The sequence below is a fragment of the Olea europaea genome, chromosome 7 (assembly GCF_002742605.1).
Source record: "Olea europaea var. sylvestris chromosome 7, O_europaea_v1, whole genome shotgun sequence".
Taxonomy (NCBI): domain Eukaryota; kingdom Viridiplantae; phylum Streptophyta; class Magnoliopsida; order Lamiales; family Oleaceae; genus Olea; species Olea europaea.
In genome coordinates this window covers 9,076,747-9,093,655 of record NC_036243.1, presented here as the reverse complement: position 1 = coordinate 9,093,655, position 16,909 = coordinate 9,076,747, and the positions used below count along the sequence as shown (strand labels likewise).

The 16,909-nt window shown below is 34.5% G+C and overlaps 1 protein-coding gene across 3 annotated transcripts; it reads left to right on the top strand.

Moving 5' to 3' along the window:
* The first annotated feature begins 7 nt into the window (after positions 1–7).
* LOC111396901 (probable galactinol--sucrose galactosyltransferase 2) lies at positions 8–16,638 on the top strand. 3 transcript variants are annotated; one of them, XM_023023503.1, is made up of 15 exons: positions 8–267; positions 11,723–11,967; positions 12,252–12,342; positions 12,519–12,567; positions 12,654–12,745; positions 13,377–13,484; positions 13,562–13,687; positions 13,799–14,209; positions 14,560–14,701; positions 14,787–14,854; positions 15,037–15,171; positions 15,259–15,470; positions 15,676–15,764; positions 15,842–16,127; positions 16,334–16,638. In XM_023023503.1, the coding sequence occupies exons 1-14, from the start codon at positions 245–247 to the stop codon at positions 16,124–16,126; spliced, it is 2,076 nt and encodes a 691-aa protein (XP_022879271.1). In that variant the 5' UTR covers positions 8–244; the 3' UTR covers position 16,127; positions 16,334–16,638. The 3 variants fall into 3 exon arrangements, with proteins under 3 accessions (XP_022879271.1, XP_022879270.1, XP_022879269.1); XM_023023502.1 differs by lacking the exon at positions 8–267 and adding an exon at positions 9,720–11,551 and having other exon boundaries at positions 11,750–11,967; XM_023023501.1 differs by lacking the exon at positions 8–267 and adding an exon at positions 9,720–11,551.
* The last annotated feature ends 271 nt before the right edge of the window (positions 16,639–16,909 follow it).

The window sequence follows — 16,909 nt, the reverse complement described above, 5'->3', positions numbered from 1 at the left end:
CCTAATTCTAAACCCATTACTACACTCTTTTCTCCCAAGCTCTAAACCCGTTACTATACTATTTTTCCCCAAAATCACCGAAACCCTTGAGCAGCAACTGAAACCTTCACTCAGCGGCACGAGGATTTCCGTATTCCCCATTTTCACTAAAGACAATGACTGAATACAAGGTCTCCGTGGCTTCGATCTTCGACTCGTAAGCCATTTGCCAGCGTTTTATTCCTCCAAAGTCACTAGCACCCATATGCTGCAACGAAATGGAAGTAGGTATGAGATGAATCGAATTTCGGTGTTGTTGTATTTGCAAGACCCTTCTTTGAATTCAATTTTGTGTCCTATTGCACAAGAAGTCTCGATCCCCTTTTTTCCTTCACTTTGCAGGACGGGGGAAGGTGATGGTTGCGAATGGGATATTGTGGTCTAAGTGAAGATTAATTAATATAAACGAAACTGATATTGTTTGTGGATTTCACAGATGTTATCATCATTAAACTTCCAAATTTGTGTCAACATTTTATCTCAAACGTAAATACAAAAAGTTGCAATGATGCCGGGAGTGAAAACACATATATTATAGGGTACTTTTAAGTTTGGCTTTGTCAAACCAACAATTTTTCATTTTAACCATAAAAATCTAACATTTACCACAATAGCCATTTTTTGTGTAAAAGATAAAAACGCCCTTAAATGAGTTATATAATTACAAAAATAGAAATATGGTAAAAAGACAAAAATATCCTTAAGTTACAAATAAAAATCCAAACAAGGCTCAATTGAAATTTAAAAACGAAGTCAGTCTTTTAATCAGTTTACTCTAACACGATAAAAACTCTTTTATTTTTCATCCACTTCAACCTCAAAATTTCATAAACTTATCAGTTATCAACCTCAACAAAAAAATTTAGTTAAATTTCAGCACTTCAATTCGGTAAGTATCTTTTCGTAGTATTTAATTTTATTTTTATTGAAGTCGTATATTTTTTTTAAATGGTAGAAAAAATAATATTAGAGCCAAAGTTCAGGGCGGCACCGATCAGACGCCGGAATGCCGGATTTAACGACGGTCCGGACCGTCCGTTGCCGACGGTCCGGACCGTCCTGACCTTCCGTTTGCAGACTCCCCCGCCCCTCGATTCTGATAATTTTATTTCTGATAATTTGTTCTGATATTTTTAATTCGTAATGCAGATATGGCAAAAGCGTGTGTCCCAATCTGTTATTTCGACGAATTTCAAAGGAAAGAAAATGGTCAATGGGAATGGAAATGGATGAGTGAAGGAGAAGGGGTTGCTGCTATTTCGATAACAAAAAATACTTCGTTTACAGAAATGTACAGTGAAATACAAAACATGCTTAACGTCGATTCCTCTCAGTACGATATGGAATTGAGATTTTTATTTCAAAAGCATTCAACAATTTCGATTCCACCTTTGAAAGTTACTTCTGAAGCGCAAATAAAGCATCTAATTCAATTGAACCAAGGTCGAAAGACGACTCCTATTTGCGTAAGTTTGTTGAAGAAAAATGTCATCGAGGGTGAACACGAAGTTTTTGATGGAGAGGATCGTAATGAGAATGATTTTTGGGATACTGTTGAGATTGCTCGGGAGGATGATGTGGTTATTCCTGGGGCAGTTGCTACTCACCATAATGTCACCGTTACACGAAGGATTTACGAGGAAGTTCAAGACAACGAGGATGAAAGGCCATTTACAAATCAGGATTTGATTGCTTTATCCAAACAGAGACATGCGGGAACATACTTGTGAAGTGGGTATTCGTCAAAATGATCACAGGCAAGCTCGATCATGGTTTATTGGTCGACAGATAGTGCACAAGTTTCAGGATCCACGGACGATTTACAGACCTACAGATATCATCAACGACATCCGTCGAGAGTATGGGGTGGTTATGAGTTACCAGAAGGCCTGGAAGGTTAAAGAATGTGCATTGGAAGATTTAATGGGTTCGACAGAGGAGAGTTATGCCAAATTGGCCAGGTATTGCCACAACATGGTGAGAACCAATTCTGACTCGACGTTTTTTATTGAAACCGATGGGCAGAATCGCTTCAAGTATTTTTTTATGGCTCTTGGACAATGCATTAGAGGTTTTCTAAATGGTATGCGACCTCTAATTCTAGTTGATGGTACAACCCTAAGAGTTAGATATGAAGGAAAGTTGATTATTGCTACTTGTCAAGATGCCAATATCCAAATTTACCCTCTTGCATTTGGCATTGTCGATGGAGAGAATGATCTAGCAATGCGTTGGTTCTTCACGAAGTTGAGAGAAGTAATTGGGAACATCGAGAACCTTGCATTTGTGACTGATCGGGGGCAGTTAATAATAAATGGTATAGCCGAAGTTTTTTCAGAAGCACATCATGATTATTGCATGTACCACATTCAGGGCAATTTGAAGACTAGGTACCGGGGCAGTGGCATCATTGCGTTGCTTAGGAGAGCTGCAGAAGCTTACAGCTTTGAAGAGTTTACAAAGTTCATAGGCGAAATAGAACATAAATCAGAAAGTACATGGGAATATCTATCAGAAATGGGGGTCGAACATTGGGCACGGTCACATTTTCCAGGACGTCGATACAACATGATGACGTCGAATAATGCAGAGTCGCTGAATGCATTATTCAAGAAGGATCGAGAGTTACCGATTCTCGCAATGATTGAACATATTCGCAGCAAGTTGCAACAGTGGTTTTATGACCGACGTGAAGAATCCCAAAATTGCACGAGTGTGCTAGCTCCGGCACAGGAAGATCGACTATTCAAAACTCTGGAAGTGGCAAAAGCTCTATTTGTGGAACCACTAGATCAATTTCGCTTCTCCGTGAGATACGGGCGCAATGTTGGATACATTGTAGACTTGAATAACAATACCTGCACGTGCAGAAAATTTCAGTTGGAAAGTTTTCCATGTGCACATGCTGTCGCAGTGGCTATGTATAGAGGATTTCCACCACACAGCTTGTGCAGTCATTATTATATGACTGATTTTTGGAGAGCAGCGTATGCCGAAACTATATTTCCTCTACCAAATGAAGCCGAGTGGGAAGTTCCTGATTATATTGTAGCACTTAATAATTTGTTGCCACCTGAAACTCCACCGCATACTCCTGGTCGTAGACGGACGTCTAGAATACCATCTACAGGAGAGTTTCCACAATCGCGTAAGTGCGGGAGGTGCGGCGCTACAGGACATACACGTTGATTTTGTACAAGCCAGATCCCACTAAACAATGACTCGATGGATGTATAGTATCTATATAAATCATATGTATTCTCTATTTGTCATGTGTTTGTGATTTTCTGAATTGAAATTGGATGTAATCTTTATCACATTGTTTAATTACTCTTTTTATTTTTATCACATTTGTCATATGTATTTTCTATGTGTTATGTATTTGTTTGTTTTCTTTTAAAATAAGTGAGACAACGATGTATATTAACTAACAATATAGAGAGATTACTATTTCTTTAATTAATTATCTTAATTGGTGAAGTAAAAAAAATATTTCGTTAATCATGTGTTTTATTTATTTCATAGTTGAATAATATTTATTCGATTTTTCCTTTTACTATTTCTTTAAGTAATTATTTTAATTGGTTAAGTAAAAAAAATATTATTCAATTTAATTTATTCTTTTAATATTTCGTTAATCATGTGTTTTATTTATTTCATAGTTGAATAATATTTATTCAATTTTTCCTTTTACTATTTCTTTAATTAATTATCTTAATTGGTTAGGTAAAAAAATATTATTCAATTTAATTTATTCGTTACATATTTCGTTAATTATGTATATTATTTATTTCATATTTAATTACTCTATTTAGATTATTTATTTTAATAATTTTTATTCGATTTTTCCTTTTACAATTTCTTTAATTCATTATTTTAGTTCGTTAAGTAAAAAAAATATTTTTTTTAATTTATTCTTTAAATATTTCGTTAATTATGTATATTATTTATTTCGATTATTTATTTGAATAAAAATAATAATATTTATTCGATTTTTCGTTTCACTATTTGGTTAGGTAAAAAAATACTATTTAATTTAATTTCTTCTTTAAATATTTCGTTAATTAAGTATATTATTTATTTCATATTTAAATACTCTATTTCGATTATTTATTTGAATAAAAATAATAATATTTATTCGATTTTTCGTTTCACTATTTGGTTAGGTAAAAAAATACTATTTAATTTAATTTCTTCTTTAAATATTTCGTTAATTAAGTATATTATTTATTTCATATTTAAATACTCTATTTCGATTATTTATTTGAATAATATTTATTCGATTTTTCCTTTTACTATTTCTTTAATTCATTATCTTAATTCGTTAAGTAAAAAAATATATTTTTTAATTTATTCTTTAAATATTTCGTTAATTATGTATATTATTTATTTCATATTTAAATACTCTATTTCGATTATTTATTTGAAACGTATATTTAAGTAAAAAAGAAATAAAATTAAAACTCAATTTAATTTATCTTTAAATATTTCGTTAATTTTCTTAATATATTATTTATTTTATTTTTCATTTTATTTCTTAACACAAAAAAAATTTATTTTTGGCCCAAATCCGGTTCCGGACCCGGATTTGGGCATGATAGCCGGACCCGGACCAAAATCCGGGTCTGGTGTGGACCGGACTGATCCGGGCCATATGGTCCGGACCCGAACCATATGGTCCTGGTTCGTAACGGACCATCCGGTGTGGTTCGTAACGGACCAGACCGGCGGGCTCGCCGGAAACTCCATTTTCGGCGAGCTCCGTCTCTTTTTTCACTTTTTTTCAATATTTTAACCTCAAATTCAATATTTTCTTACATTTTAACCATAAAAACATGAATTTAACCCATATTCATATCCTAAACATTCAAACTTTCACAAATTCAAAGTAGTTATTTATAGGAAACATGTCTAACCTTCCAGAAAATGACGGTCTCCGGTGAATCGCGGTGGCTCTGGTCTTGGTCGAAGTTGGTGAGGTCCGGGCAGTCCGTAGGCGACGTCGACGGTCGGTAGCAGATTTTTCCCTTTTTTCTCTTCTTTTTTCTCTTCTCTTCTTTCCTAAATGAGGGTATTTTTGACCCTATACATTTTGTTTATCTTTTCCCTTTTTTTTTTAATAAATAACTTGGTCAAAGGTTATTATGGAAAACACACCGGGTGGGGCAGCCATTGCCCACCATTTCCTCAGAGTGGAGAGATGATATCCGATTTTGATAGAAGTGATCAAATATATGGTTAAAAAATTGTAGAGGTCGACAAAATGATCAAATTAAATCGGATCAAACCATAATCAAATCAAATTAAAAGATATGGTTCGATTCTATTGAAAAATTAATGCTTCTGGTTCTATAATTGAGAACCATTTGATTCTAGTCCTAGTTCGATTCTAGTTCTAGAATCAAGAACCAAACACAATATTTAAATTTTAGCTCCCGTTTGATTCTCATTAAATTACATTTCATTACATTTTATTTTCTCTATCTCATTTTCAACCACATAATCTTCCATAACGTAATATTATACGTAAATCCAAAATTTTTCCTCCTTTTTCAATCACTCATTTTTCAAAAATATACTATTCCACCCATTTTCATTACCCAAAAATGGGGGCCAAACGAGGGCTTATTATTTTTTATAAATTGGTGAATCATAATTCATATAAAAAAAATTCAAAATTCAAATGAAAATCAAGATAAAAATATCATGTACCTTCGATTTCTCATTTCTTAATATGGAAACTAGAGACCCTAATTCATTTAGGGAACCTAGAGCCTAATTCATTTATCATCATTTTCAATTTATACACCACTTCTCAGATGGAGACCAAAAAATACAGTACGTTGTCTACATCGCGCTCAATCACGACTGCCACATGGATTTTTGAAATTGAAGTCTCAACCTTCGATTCTTCTTCTTCAAATGTTCTTTATCTTTTTCTCAATCAGTAGGTTCGTCCACGGAGGGTGAGTCAGGGCCTAAGATTAGACCGAAAGGCGTAGTCGATAAACAACACGTGAATATTCCTGTACTACCCCTTGTTAGTCCCGAGGGACAAAGGAGGCTAGGTTAGCCGAAAGCTGGTTATCGGTTCAAGAAAGTAAGGTGCCCCTGCTTTTTCAGGGTAAGAAGGGGTAGAGTAATGGAACTAGAACCAAACCAAACCAAACCAAATCAGAATCGAGTTGTACGGTTCCGATTTAGATCCATATCTTAAAAAACCATTGATTTATTATTCGGTTTGATTTTCTTGAAATTAGAACCAAATGGAACAATGTCTATCCCTAATGGAACCTATAAAACATGTAATTAAAATTAATTATTGAATTTCACTTAAATTATAATCTAGATTTATTTTTTCCAATCAGAGGATTTGGATAATGGATTTATGTTTGGATTTGGGTCCATTTTTTATTGTGGCATTTAAGTATGTGGAAATTACATTGCCACGGGTTTTTGTAGATTACAATTCAAAAAATAGTATTAAAGTTTGTTATATAAAAATCAGGCAATAATTTAAGATTTAATAGTATTATAAATTAATTTATATACACACAATATCTCTACTCTCTCTATCTCTTCTCTCTTTAATATTTATTATCTCCCTTAATCACTCTATCCTCTCTACCCATCCCATACCCTACAACACCGATAGAATGCAAAGGAAATCAGCAAGCATTGTTATTGAACAGCATTCGGTAGCCGAAAATTGACTAGGTTGAGGCAAAAAAACATTGTACCTTTCATGCAATGAGGAATGGTGGTGGAGTCAATGCTTAAAAGACAAAGCGAAAGGTCCTTCCAAAGAAAGTGCTTCAACACTAAGCACTTGTAGCTTATAAAAAGGGATTTTCGACCTTCGCAACCTCTTTTTAAATTGTAGCAACTGCCAAGACAATCTATTCTGATCGACAACCTCTTAGACAAATTTGAGCATCGACGATTTGTTCGTCGTTGCAGAGCCACTGTAGGCAATGCTCATGCTTTAAGTTATTTATTGAATGCATTTCGAAAGTTTGAAGAGGGAGAGAACTGCTTGTCAAAGTACGGTCTTATGTGAATCAATCTGAGGTTCTAAAACTAAAATGGCACTTACTGTAATAGGTTTGGCGACAACAATTTTATTGTGGTTTTGTGATGTTGGGTGTTGGGGTGATCTATAAATTAGGTGTTTGTGATATGTAGTCTTGTGACTTGATTTTTGATTGTGATGTTGGGGGATTTTGTAAATTGGATTTTGATTGTGATGTTAGTGTATGGGTGATCTATGATCTTGTGACCTCATTTTGGTTGTGATGTTGGGTGATTTATTGAATTGGATTTGGATCTAGCTTTTGGTCAGTGGTGGTGGTGGTGGTGGTGTCTGTGACCTATGCACGATCACCCGTTGATAAGGTACTAATGGTGGTGCCAATGGCAGTGATAGGTCACATGTACCAGTTTACATGTCACGAGTCATTGTACATGTCATAAATCAATGTTCATATGTCACAGATTAAATAACATTGGTCACAGATTACTAATTTATGTTCACGGGTTACATTACATGGGCCACCGATCATATTATATAGGTCACATATCAATATCAGCATGTCAAGGATCAAAATTTGTTGATTACATATCATATGTTATATGTCTTTGTGTATTGATAACATCTCATAGTTAATGTGTTGCAGGTCATGGATAACAGTTCACAGGTCATAGGTCATATTGCATAGATAATAGATCAATGTGCACAGGTCACAAATCCAAAAAAATAAGTCATATATCACTGCATTAATATCATAAGCAACAATTTCCAGGTTACAAATTATAGTTTACAGGTCATATGTGACAGTTCGCAATTCATAGGTCACCATTCACAATATCAAAATTAACTAATTGCATGTCATATGTTTTTGTGCGCTGATAACATCTTATATATTCAAGTTCACGATCACAATTCATGTGTTACAAATCACAAGTCACAAATCTAAGTAAACTAGTCACAAGCCATTGATTTCTCTGATCGTTGCCTTCAAAGATTATGATACAAATGCCGACAACTTCCAATTTGGGATCTCAAAGATCTGATAGTTTCATGTTCGTGAAAACCTCGCAAGCATACGGGTTCGTTGTACAAGTAATAATTGTGATAAAATAGTTATGTCCCACAGAGAATAATGTCTAATTCTAATGTATTTGATATAATTAAATTCATGCTACTAATCAAAAGTTGATTTTTTGAATAGCTAATTAAGTTTGTAACTAAAAATTGTAAAATTAATGGAAGTTTATTTTAAAATTCAAATGAGTGACCGTATTGGATTTCCGAAGCCACTGATCAACTTTTAGTTCTAATTCTCAACCAGTAATATTTATCTCAAATCATACACTTGTAACGATCGATAATTTCACTCCCATTTGTTATTATTTTTCCCAAGATATAATAAACTTATGATTACCACGAGATGATCATATTCCAAGTTCGAATTCATATGGCAAACATGTATTGACATGCTGGATTATCACATATGATTGCACATGCCACAAATATTATTCCTTACATTCATTGTCCATGTATTCCAATAAGAGTGTTCTACCTATCGTGAGTTTTTCAATACTATGAATAAGCAATTTATTGTCCTAATGGTGCGCAAACATTAAAACAATATAAATATGTATATTAATGGAATCACAACGTAAAAATTAAGATAAAAACACAAAATCTTGAATTAAAAACTAAGAATCAACCAATTTTGTCATCCATCCAGCATAAAAAAAATTAGCCTTGCATATTGATGTAAAAAATACGCGAAAAATAAAAGAAAGTCATTACCCGAATCATTAAAGTATGAACAGAATATGGAATCTTTTAATTTATGCCTTCAAATCCGAATCCAAGTGATGCAATCTTCGTTCGTCAATGTATTTCTCTCTATTTCTTCTCAAGTTCGGCTTGCAATCTGATAAAAATTAGGTTTGGACGAGTTCTCCTATCTATATGATCCCCAAAAGACTATTTACCAAAATAAAACAAGGAACCCCAAATTTTTTCGTGTTAACCTTGGGGTGCGCACCTTAATGCATTGGGGTGCCTCTCGTTTTGACCTTGAGATGCGTGCCTTGCCTGCAGCTAAGGGAACACGCCTTAGGTTGCTTTTGGGGTCAAGTTTGCAACTGGTCCTCGAACTTTCTCTAAGACCTTTTTTCGTCTTTCTTCACTCTTTTCTTGTACCATTTGCTTATTCTTCGTTCTAATAGTGCTCTTGCATCTCGAATCTTCATTTTGCATTCGTGCCCAACATTTGATGTAGAATCCCGAATTTTTAACTTAAATTCGCATATATTTTTATTTGCCATTTAATAGGAATGCAATGTTTGGTTAAGTTCTTATGCAAGTTAATTGATTATCTCTATAGTTATCTTATTAGTTGAGGGACCAAATTGAAAAAAAAAAATATCAGATTATTTTATACTTTATTAAATGGGCCAAATAGTTAACTATTGAAGGAGTTAGAATTACTCTACCAATATTGGGTTCATTTTGAAACTCATAATAAATGGCGAATTATGGACTAAAGAAAAATTTAATTTGGTCAAGTTAAACTCGAGTTTTAGCAGTCTAAAGAATATTATGGTTATAAGAGTTTTAAAGGATTAGATTTTTCGCCAGTTGACTGCCACCACTAGTNATTGTAATTGTTATGTAAACTAAAGATGTTGGTAATGAAAGGACAGCATCAGTAACACGTAAAATTATTGTCGAATGTTAATCGTCTAATTACACTAATGTCGAATGTTAATCATCTAAATACCCGGTAATGTTTATTTTGTTAAGGCATCGAATAAATGTGAAAATATCGACTAATTTATAAGGATTTCGACTACTATTAATAAGGTTAATATTTTAAGATGAAATTTTAAGACTTAATATGACATTAGAGCTTATTAAGCTCCAACTAGAAATTCGAATCGATTAATACTCAATAAATGAGTACACAAATTTCAAAATTAGTTTGCTCAAACAAGTTACAATGTTGCGAGCTTGTTAAGGAATAAAATTTCATATCGAATAAAAATGAAAACATAATCAATTTATAAGAGTTTGGACTATTCCTCTTAACAATGTTGGCCTTAAAAAAGATGAAACCTCAAGTCTATACATATTTTCTGTTTGTTCTCATTTTTCCTTTATTTTGTATTTCCACGTTGTTTACTATGTTAACGGCTATGTTCCATTAGCATTATTCTATGAACATATATGTGAGTAGATGGTGATAAGGTTCGTAGGGACAATATAAAACGTGCAATTTTCATTCATAAAGATCATGGTCTAGGGGCAAAATATCCAAGAGAAATAAGAGGATATTGTAAGGAATATCGCCCCAAACCCACTAAGCAATCGTAAAATAGTAAAAAACAAAGCAAGAACAAAAATCGAACATGCAAATTGTTCACCAAGTTCAGCCAAACACAGTCTAATCTCGGAGTTCAGAGGTAAGTTCATCACTAGCAAGAAACCTTCAAAAGAGTGTATAAACAGTTGAGAAAATCAAATTAGACCCACTACATGGTCATCGATCCCCAAGGATCTCACAATAACTCAAACCCTAACTCACAAGACAAAACAGAACCTTGCCAAGAACTCAATACAGGTTTACCAGCAACATACAAGCCTAAAACACTGTACAATACGTTATACCATCATTAGATAACTACAAAGATTATTTCAAAACTACCAAAAATCTCTAGATCTTGGAAAGGGAGAAGGACAGAGACGATAGAACAAGAGAGAGAGAAACTCTAGAGACTATTCTTCAGAAAACTGACCGACTAATTGAAAAGCCCCAAGTCTCAAAAGTCTCTGAAGGTATTAATTTTGGAAGACTAAATCTCAACCTTAAAATTAGATCAACGATCCACAATGACCAAGAGAAAGCACGACTCATGTGACCGTGTATTAGCCAATGTCCAAGAGCCAATTGTCCATAGGAGTACAAGTGGCATTTATACTTATGAGAGTGTGGTTTGACAAATAAAACTCCATAGATATTTTTTTTCTCTAGAAGATGGGAAATGCAAACGTCAAAAAATTCCTGTGGTCACTGAAAGATAGGAAATCTGTAGTTATATATATATATATTTGCAACGTGTAAAACTTCATTGAAGTGTGTGAACCAACCGTTAGAATAGTAAAATCCAGTTTCACAAAAATTTTCACCATGGCCATGGTCGCATGCCCATCTTTGAGGAATCTGCAATTCAAAGTCCATTCGTCTTCACCATTTTTTCCGTACAAAAGAAGAATTTTTCCAAATGGGCACCTGCGTATTAACAAGAAAAGCCAGCATTGTATGTTCCTCAAAAAACCCATAGTTAAAGATGGGGTTTTGAGTTTTAATGGCAGAGATGCGCTCATTGGCGTACCTGATAATGTTATAATAACGCCATGGTCGGAGTCATCTGCTTTTTTAGGTGCTACCGCCAGTGAAAGCAGCTTTCGACATGTCTTCAAACTTGGAGTTATCGAGTAAGCCATATTTTTTCTTAACGAATTCGACGAATGGTTTATTTGGGGTTATCGAATAAGCCATATTTGTGGAATACCTTGCATTTGCATCTTAAATCTTAGTGTACGACACAACTCTCACCAGAAAGTTATTTTTTTAATTTTTTTTTCATTTTGAATGATATGGTGCAGAGAAGCCAGATTGCTATGTCTGTTTAGGTTTAAAATTTGGTGGATGATACCTCGAGTAGGAAATTCTGCAATGGACATTCCTATTGAAACACAGATGTTGCTGCTGGAGGCAAGGGAAGAACAACATTCTGAAAAGGATGAAGGAAACACAGCTTATGTATTGTTCTTACCCATATTAAATGACGTCTTCAGAAGCAGCTTGCAGGGGAACTCGGCCGATGAGCTTGAAGTTTGTGTTGAAACTGGTAATATTTTTTGGAGTTTTCAAATTTTTCTGCAAACAAGCATAACTCATCTCAATATTGAATGGTACAAAGAAACAGCTAATATATATATGGAAAGAAAATCAATAAAATGTTCTCATTGACACAAACTTTTATTGAACTTATCATGAGGATTTAGTTGGAAAACTCACTTTGTTCATTCTAGTCGAAGATTGAGTTCCCATCTATACCTTTTTCTTATCTGCTTAACTGTATTTGATAAAGTTATTTATAGGCCTGTCTCAGAGAGCTTCTTGATTCTGTAGGTGATCCCAGTGTAGTCGCTTCAGAGTGTGTCAAAGCAGTTTTTGTGAACCATGGAAACAATCCTTTTCAATTGCTCAAGGAAACTATGATGTAAGTTGGCATTCCAACGTTTATATTGTTCATTTGAATGACTTTCAGAAAGGTTTTGGTCAGATCATAGTATGGAAGCAAAAACATGGACCATCACATGTGAATTATATGGCGTTGTCATCCTTTTACATGAATTATGTGCACGAACATGATTATTGACTTCGGAAAGTGCACAGGATGCTGCAAAATTATTGTGGGACATTTGAACTCAGAAATACCAAGCAGGCAACTCCACCAGAGAGTGAATTCAATCTCATTTTTGTATCAAAAAATACATGCACGTAATAATTGAGCACTTTTATTTGATGCAGATGCCTGGAATGTTAGACTATTTCGGCTGGTGCACTTGGGATGCTTTCTACCATGATGTCAATCCTCAGGGAATCAGAGATGGCCTAAAGAGGTTAATCTGGTCCCTCTTTGTATTCAATGCATTTGACTTCTGTTGATATTCCTAAAAGTTATTTGTGGTTCATAAATTATCCAAGATGTGTCTTGCAATAATATACACTAAAACTTGGACTTAAAATTTTCTTATGTTTGAATTGGTGGTACAAACGTGATTTCAGCGTTGCCATTGGGAAAGTTTATTTGATTATCAGTGTATTCTTAGCGTACATCACTTTTATTGATAATGAAGCTTATTTGATTTGCCATTGCAATCTTAGCGTACTTAACCGTCCGCAGTAAACATGCTAGTATCATGACTTTTAGAGATGTCAATGCATATGACTAGAAACTGAGGATATCATGGTATCCTCACCCACCTATAGCATTATACACACAGGACTGAGAGCTGAGACCTCAAAGAGTCCACTGTTGATTACAAGAACATTTAGACACGTTTATTCTTTCATACAATATTTCACAGACATTAGTGAATAAACAGATAGCATATGATTTAGGAACTAGAAGCATTGCGTTATGAGTCTCGAGAAGTACTTTAGAATGAGCTTTTTGTTCTTTTTTTATTTTTCAGTTTCCACACACCTTGTTCCTTTTTCATAGTCTCTCTCTCTCTCTCTCTAACTCAGCTTATCTGAAGGCGGCACTCCAGCAAGGTTTTTGATTATAGATGACGGTTGGCAGGATACAACCAATGAGTTCCAAAAAGAGGGGGAGCCTTTCGTTGAAGGGACACAGTAAGTTGACGTGTTTTCGTGTTATTTTAATTGGGAAACGCCTGTGTACCTGTTTTTTGGCTAATAGCAAAATGCAGGTTCGGTGCGAGACTGGTAAGCATAAAAGAAAACAAGAAATTTCAGGAAACAGAAAAGGTTTTAAGCAGCCAATCAAATGGTCTTAAGGAATTTGTATCGGAAGTAAAGAAAAATTTTGGTCTCAAGTATGCCCATTTCCCGCTTAATCTCTTTTTTATTGTTTTCTTTCGCTTGACTTTGTAGGCTAAATATAACAAAAGTATATATAAGATATTTATATGTTTTATTTCTTCCAGGTATGTCTATGTGTGGCATGCATTAATGGGATACTGGGGAGGGCTTCATCCAGATGCCCATGGAACTAAGAAGTATAATCCAACTTTAAAGTTCCCAATTCAATCACCAGGGAATAGGGCACATCAGAGGGATATATCTATGGATTCTATGGAGGAATATGGTGTTGGTACCATCGATCCAAACAATATATTTGAATTTTATGATGATCTACATGGATATCTTGCGTCACAGGAAGTGGACGGAGTTAAGGTTGATGTACAAAACATACTGGAAACAGTAGCTACAGGTTCAAGTGGCAGGGTCTCTCTTACTAGACATTTTCAACAGGCACTTGAAAAGTCAATAGCCAAGAACTTCCAAGACAATGGCATCATCTGTTGTATGGCCCAGAACACGGATTCTGTTTACAAGTATGTAATTCAGAAGCTCAAATTTCCTGATGATTTTCAACATACGGAGAGAATCATTAAACTCCATATTTTTGCATAAGCAGCATAGTTGCCTTTAGTAAATGAAATATGGCTCAGATTTTTGACTGGATAATAGATGTAGGAGTCAATTCCTAGGAATCACATTCGCGGCTTGATTTTTATAGTGATTCAACGACATGATTTCAGCAATATCTAGAAAGAGGGCATTTTGTTTTTGAATCTGAGTTAAAATGATTAATATTCTTACTTAAGCTTCTTGCTTTATAATTGCCTTTTTGTCCAGTTTTATATGAAACATTTATAGCTATTTTGTTCATTTCTTGCAACAGCATGAAAAGAAGTGCCATTACACGTGCATCAGATGATTATTACCCCAAGAACCCAACAACACAGACGCTGCACATAGCTGCCATAGCTTACAACAGCATATTCTTTGGTGAAGTACTCGTCCCAGATTGGGACATGTTCTATGTACGAGACGCTCTTCATGTTATGACTGCTTAAATTTCTGACAGCAATAGTCCAAAGATTAAATTTATTTTTCAACAACTTTCAGAGCTGCCACCCTGAAGCTGAATTTCATGCAGTTGCTCGAGCAGTTGGAGGCTGTGGTGTCTATGTTAGGTACACCTTTTTAACTTGGGTTATATACTCCTGAAGAGGAGAACTCTTAGAATTCTAATTTTTCCTTAAAAAGATTACATAATGAGTAGTTGTTTTCTTTGTTTTAATATCTATGAACTCTTTTAACTTCTCCTATATTGCTTGAAAACTAATTGCTAATTCTTAATAATTTTTCTTGGCAGTGATATACCTGGCCAGCATGATTTCGAGATACTTAGAAGGCTTGTGCTACCCGATGGATCTGTGTTGAGAGCAAAATATCCTGGAAAGCCATCACGTGATTGCTTATTTAGTGATCCAGTTATGGATGGGATAAGGTTTTCCTTTTACAATAAAGTCTTGTTGTGTTAGGTGTAAGGTTGTCGTGATTTTCACCCACAACTTTTATTTCTTAAATCCAAAAGCCTTTTGAAGATTTGGAATCTGAACAAAATCACTGGAGTACTAGCTGTATTCAACTGCCAAGGAGCAGGGACCTGGCCTGGAATGGAGAGTACTGTTCAATTAGATCGTATTGAGTTAGTCGGAAAGATTTCCCCAGCTGATATTGAGTATCTTGACGAAGTATCACCAAAGTCATGCACAGGAGACTTCGCAATGTTTTCCTTCAGATCAGGTTCGAAAGTTGTTGCTGTTTCCATATATTGAAACATGTTTGACTAAGCTTAAAAGTAATTTTAGTTAGTTTCAAACATTTATGTTTTTTTCTCAATTTAAAGTAGAAAGAATTACTTATTTGGAAACTTATTGTTAAACTTTTGAGGCTTAACCAAAAACGCTACAATATTTTTAAACTTTCTGCTGTTCCGAGACATCCTCAGGATCGATTTCTCGATTGCCGATGCATGGAAAGCTCGGCATTACTTTAAAAACCTTGCAATGCGACATCTTCACTGTATCTCCTATTAAGGTATCAAGTATTTCGTTAAATCTGTTTGAATCATGCACTAGAATTGCATATAAAAGATCATGATTCTCATTCTACAGTTTTACCATCAAAAAGTTCATTTCGCTCCAATTGGCTTAGTAAACATGTACAATTCTGGAGGAGCTGTTGAGGCAATTGAAGTTTCGGACGATTCCTCTTGTTATGGAGTTCAAATCAAAGGAAGAGGGGCTGGTATCTTCGGAGCATATTCCGACATAAAGCCGAATTTTTGCTCTGTGAATAACATCAGAGAGGCAGAATTTGATTACAGAAGTGAGAAGCATTTTTTGACAGTTAGCATTCCCACTGGAACAAACGCTTGGGATGTAACCGTTCATTATTGAGGTACTCACAATTTGATAATCTCTTTCATGCATACATACAATGCAATATACTTTAGCACACAAATGTGGATTTGCTGAATTTTGTGTTACTTTGCATTTGGCAATGAGCATGGTTGGTTTAACTTAGTCAAATTTTTTATGGGTAATTTTTTTGAAGAAACGTGTTTGGCTATGCTTTTAAGTAGTTTTCTTTCTTATTTCTGACAGCATAGAGGATTGGCGCATCTACTGTTACCAAGTGTGACTTCCGAATCACTTTGATAAGTTTGTAGTTTGTACCATAATACATAGTGATATGTGATTGGCCACTACACCCAAAGGGTAAAAGGTTTCAAATTCTGGTAACAATAGTGTGACATAACATTACAACTATGTTATTTCAGCGGTCCACTTTTGAAGAACAACTCCATCATTGTAACTTATATATCAGCTTGTTGAACTCTACTAAAAACTCGAGTTGTCAGAAGGAGCACATTTATGTTTCCAAATTTAGCTTTCAACACGTTTTATTATGAGAGTATGGTCAACTTATGTCAAAAGTCTAATACACGGGCAATTTTTTGAAAATTGGCGATGTTGAGATTTGAGTTATAGTCATTTTCCTATTCCCATACATTTGGGAAGTATTTATAAAGGTTTAAATGGTAAGTAGATAGAATGCATGCTAAATATTGAGTAATACTTGTAAATCTCTCCAAATATGTGGATAATAGCAATTAGGGCTAGGTGTAAATTGGGTTGGGTTTTTGTCAAGCCTAAATTCAACCTAACATGGTCAGTTTG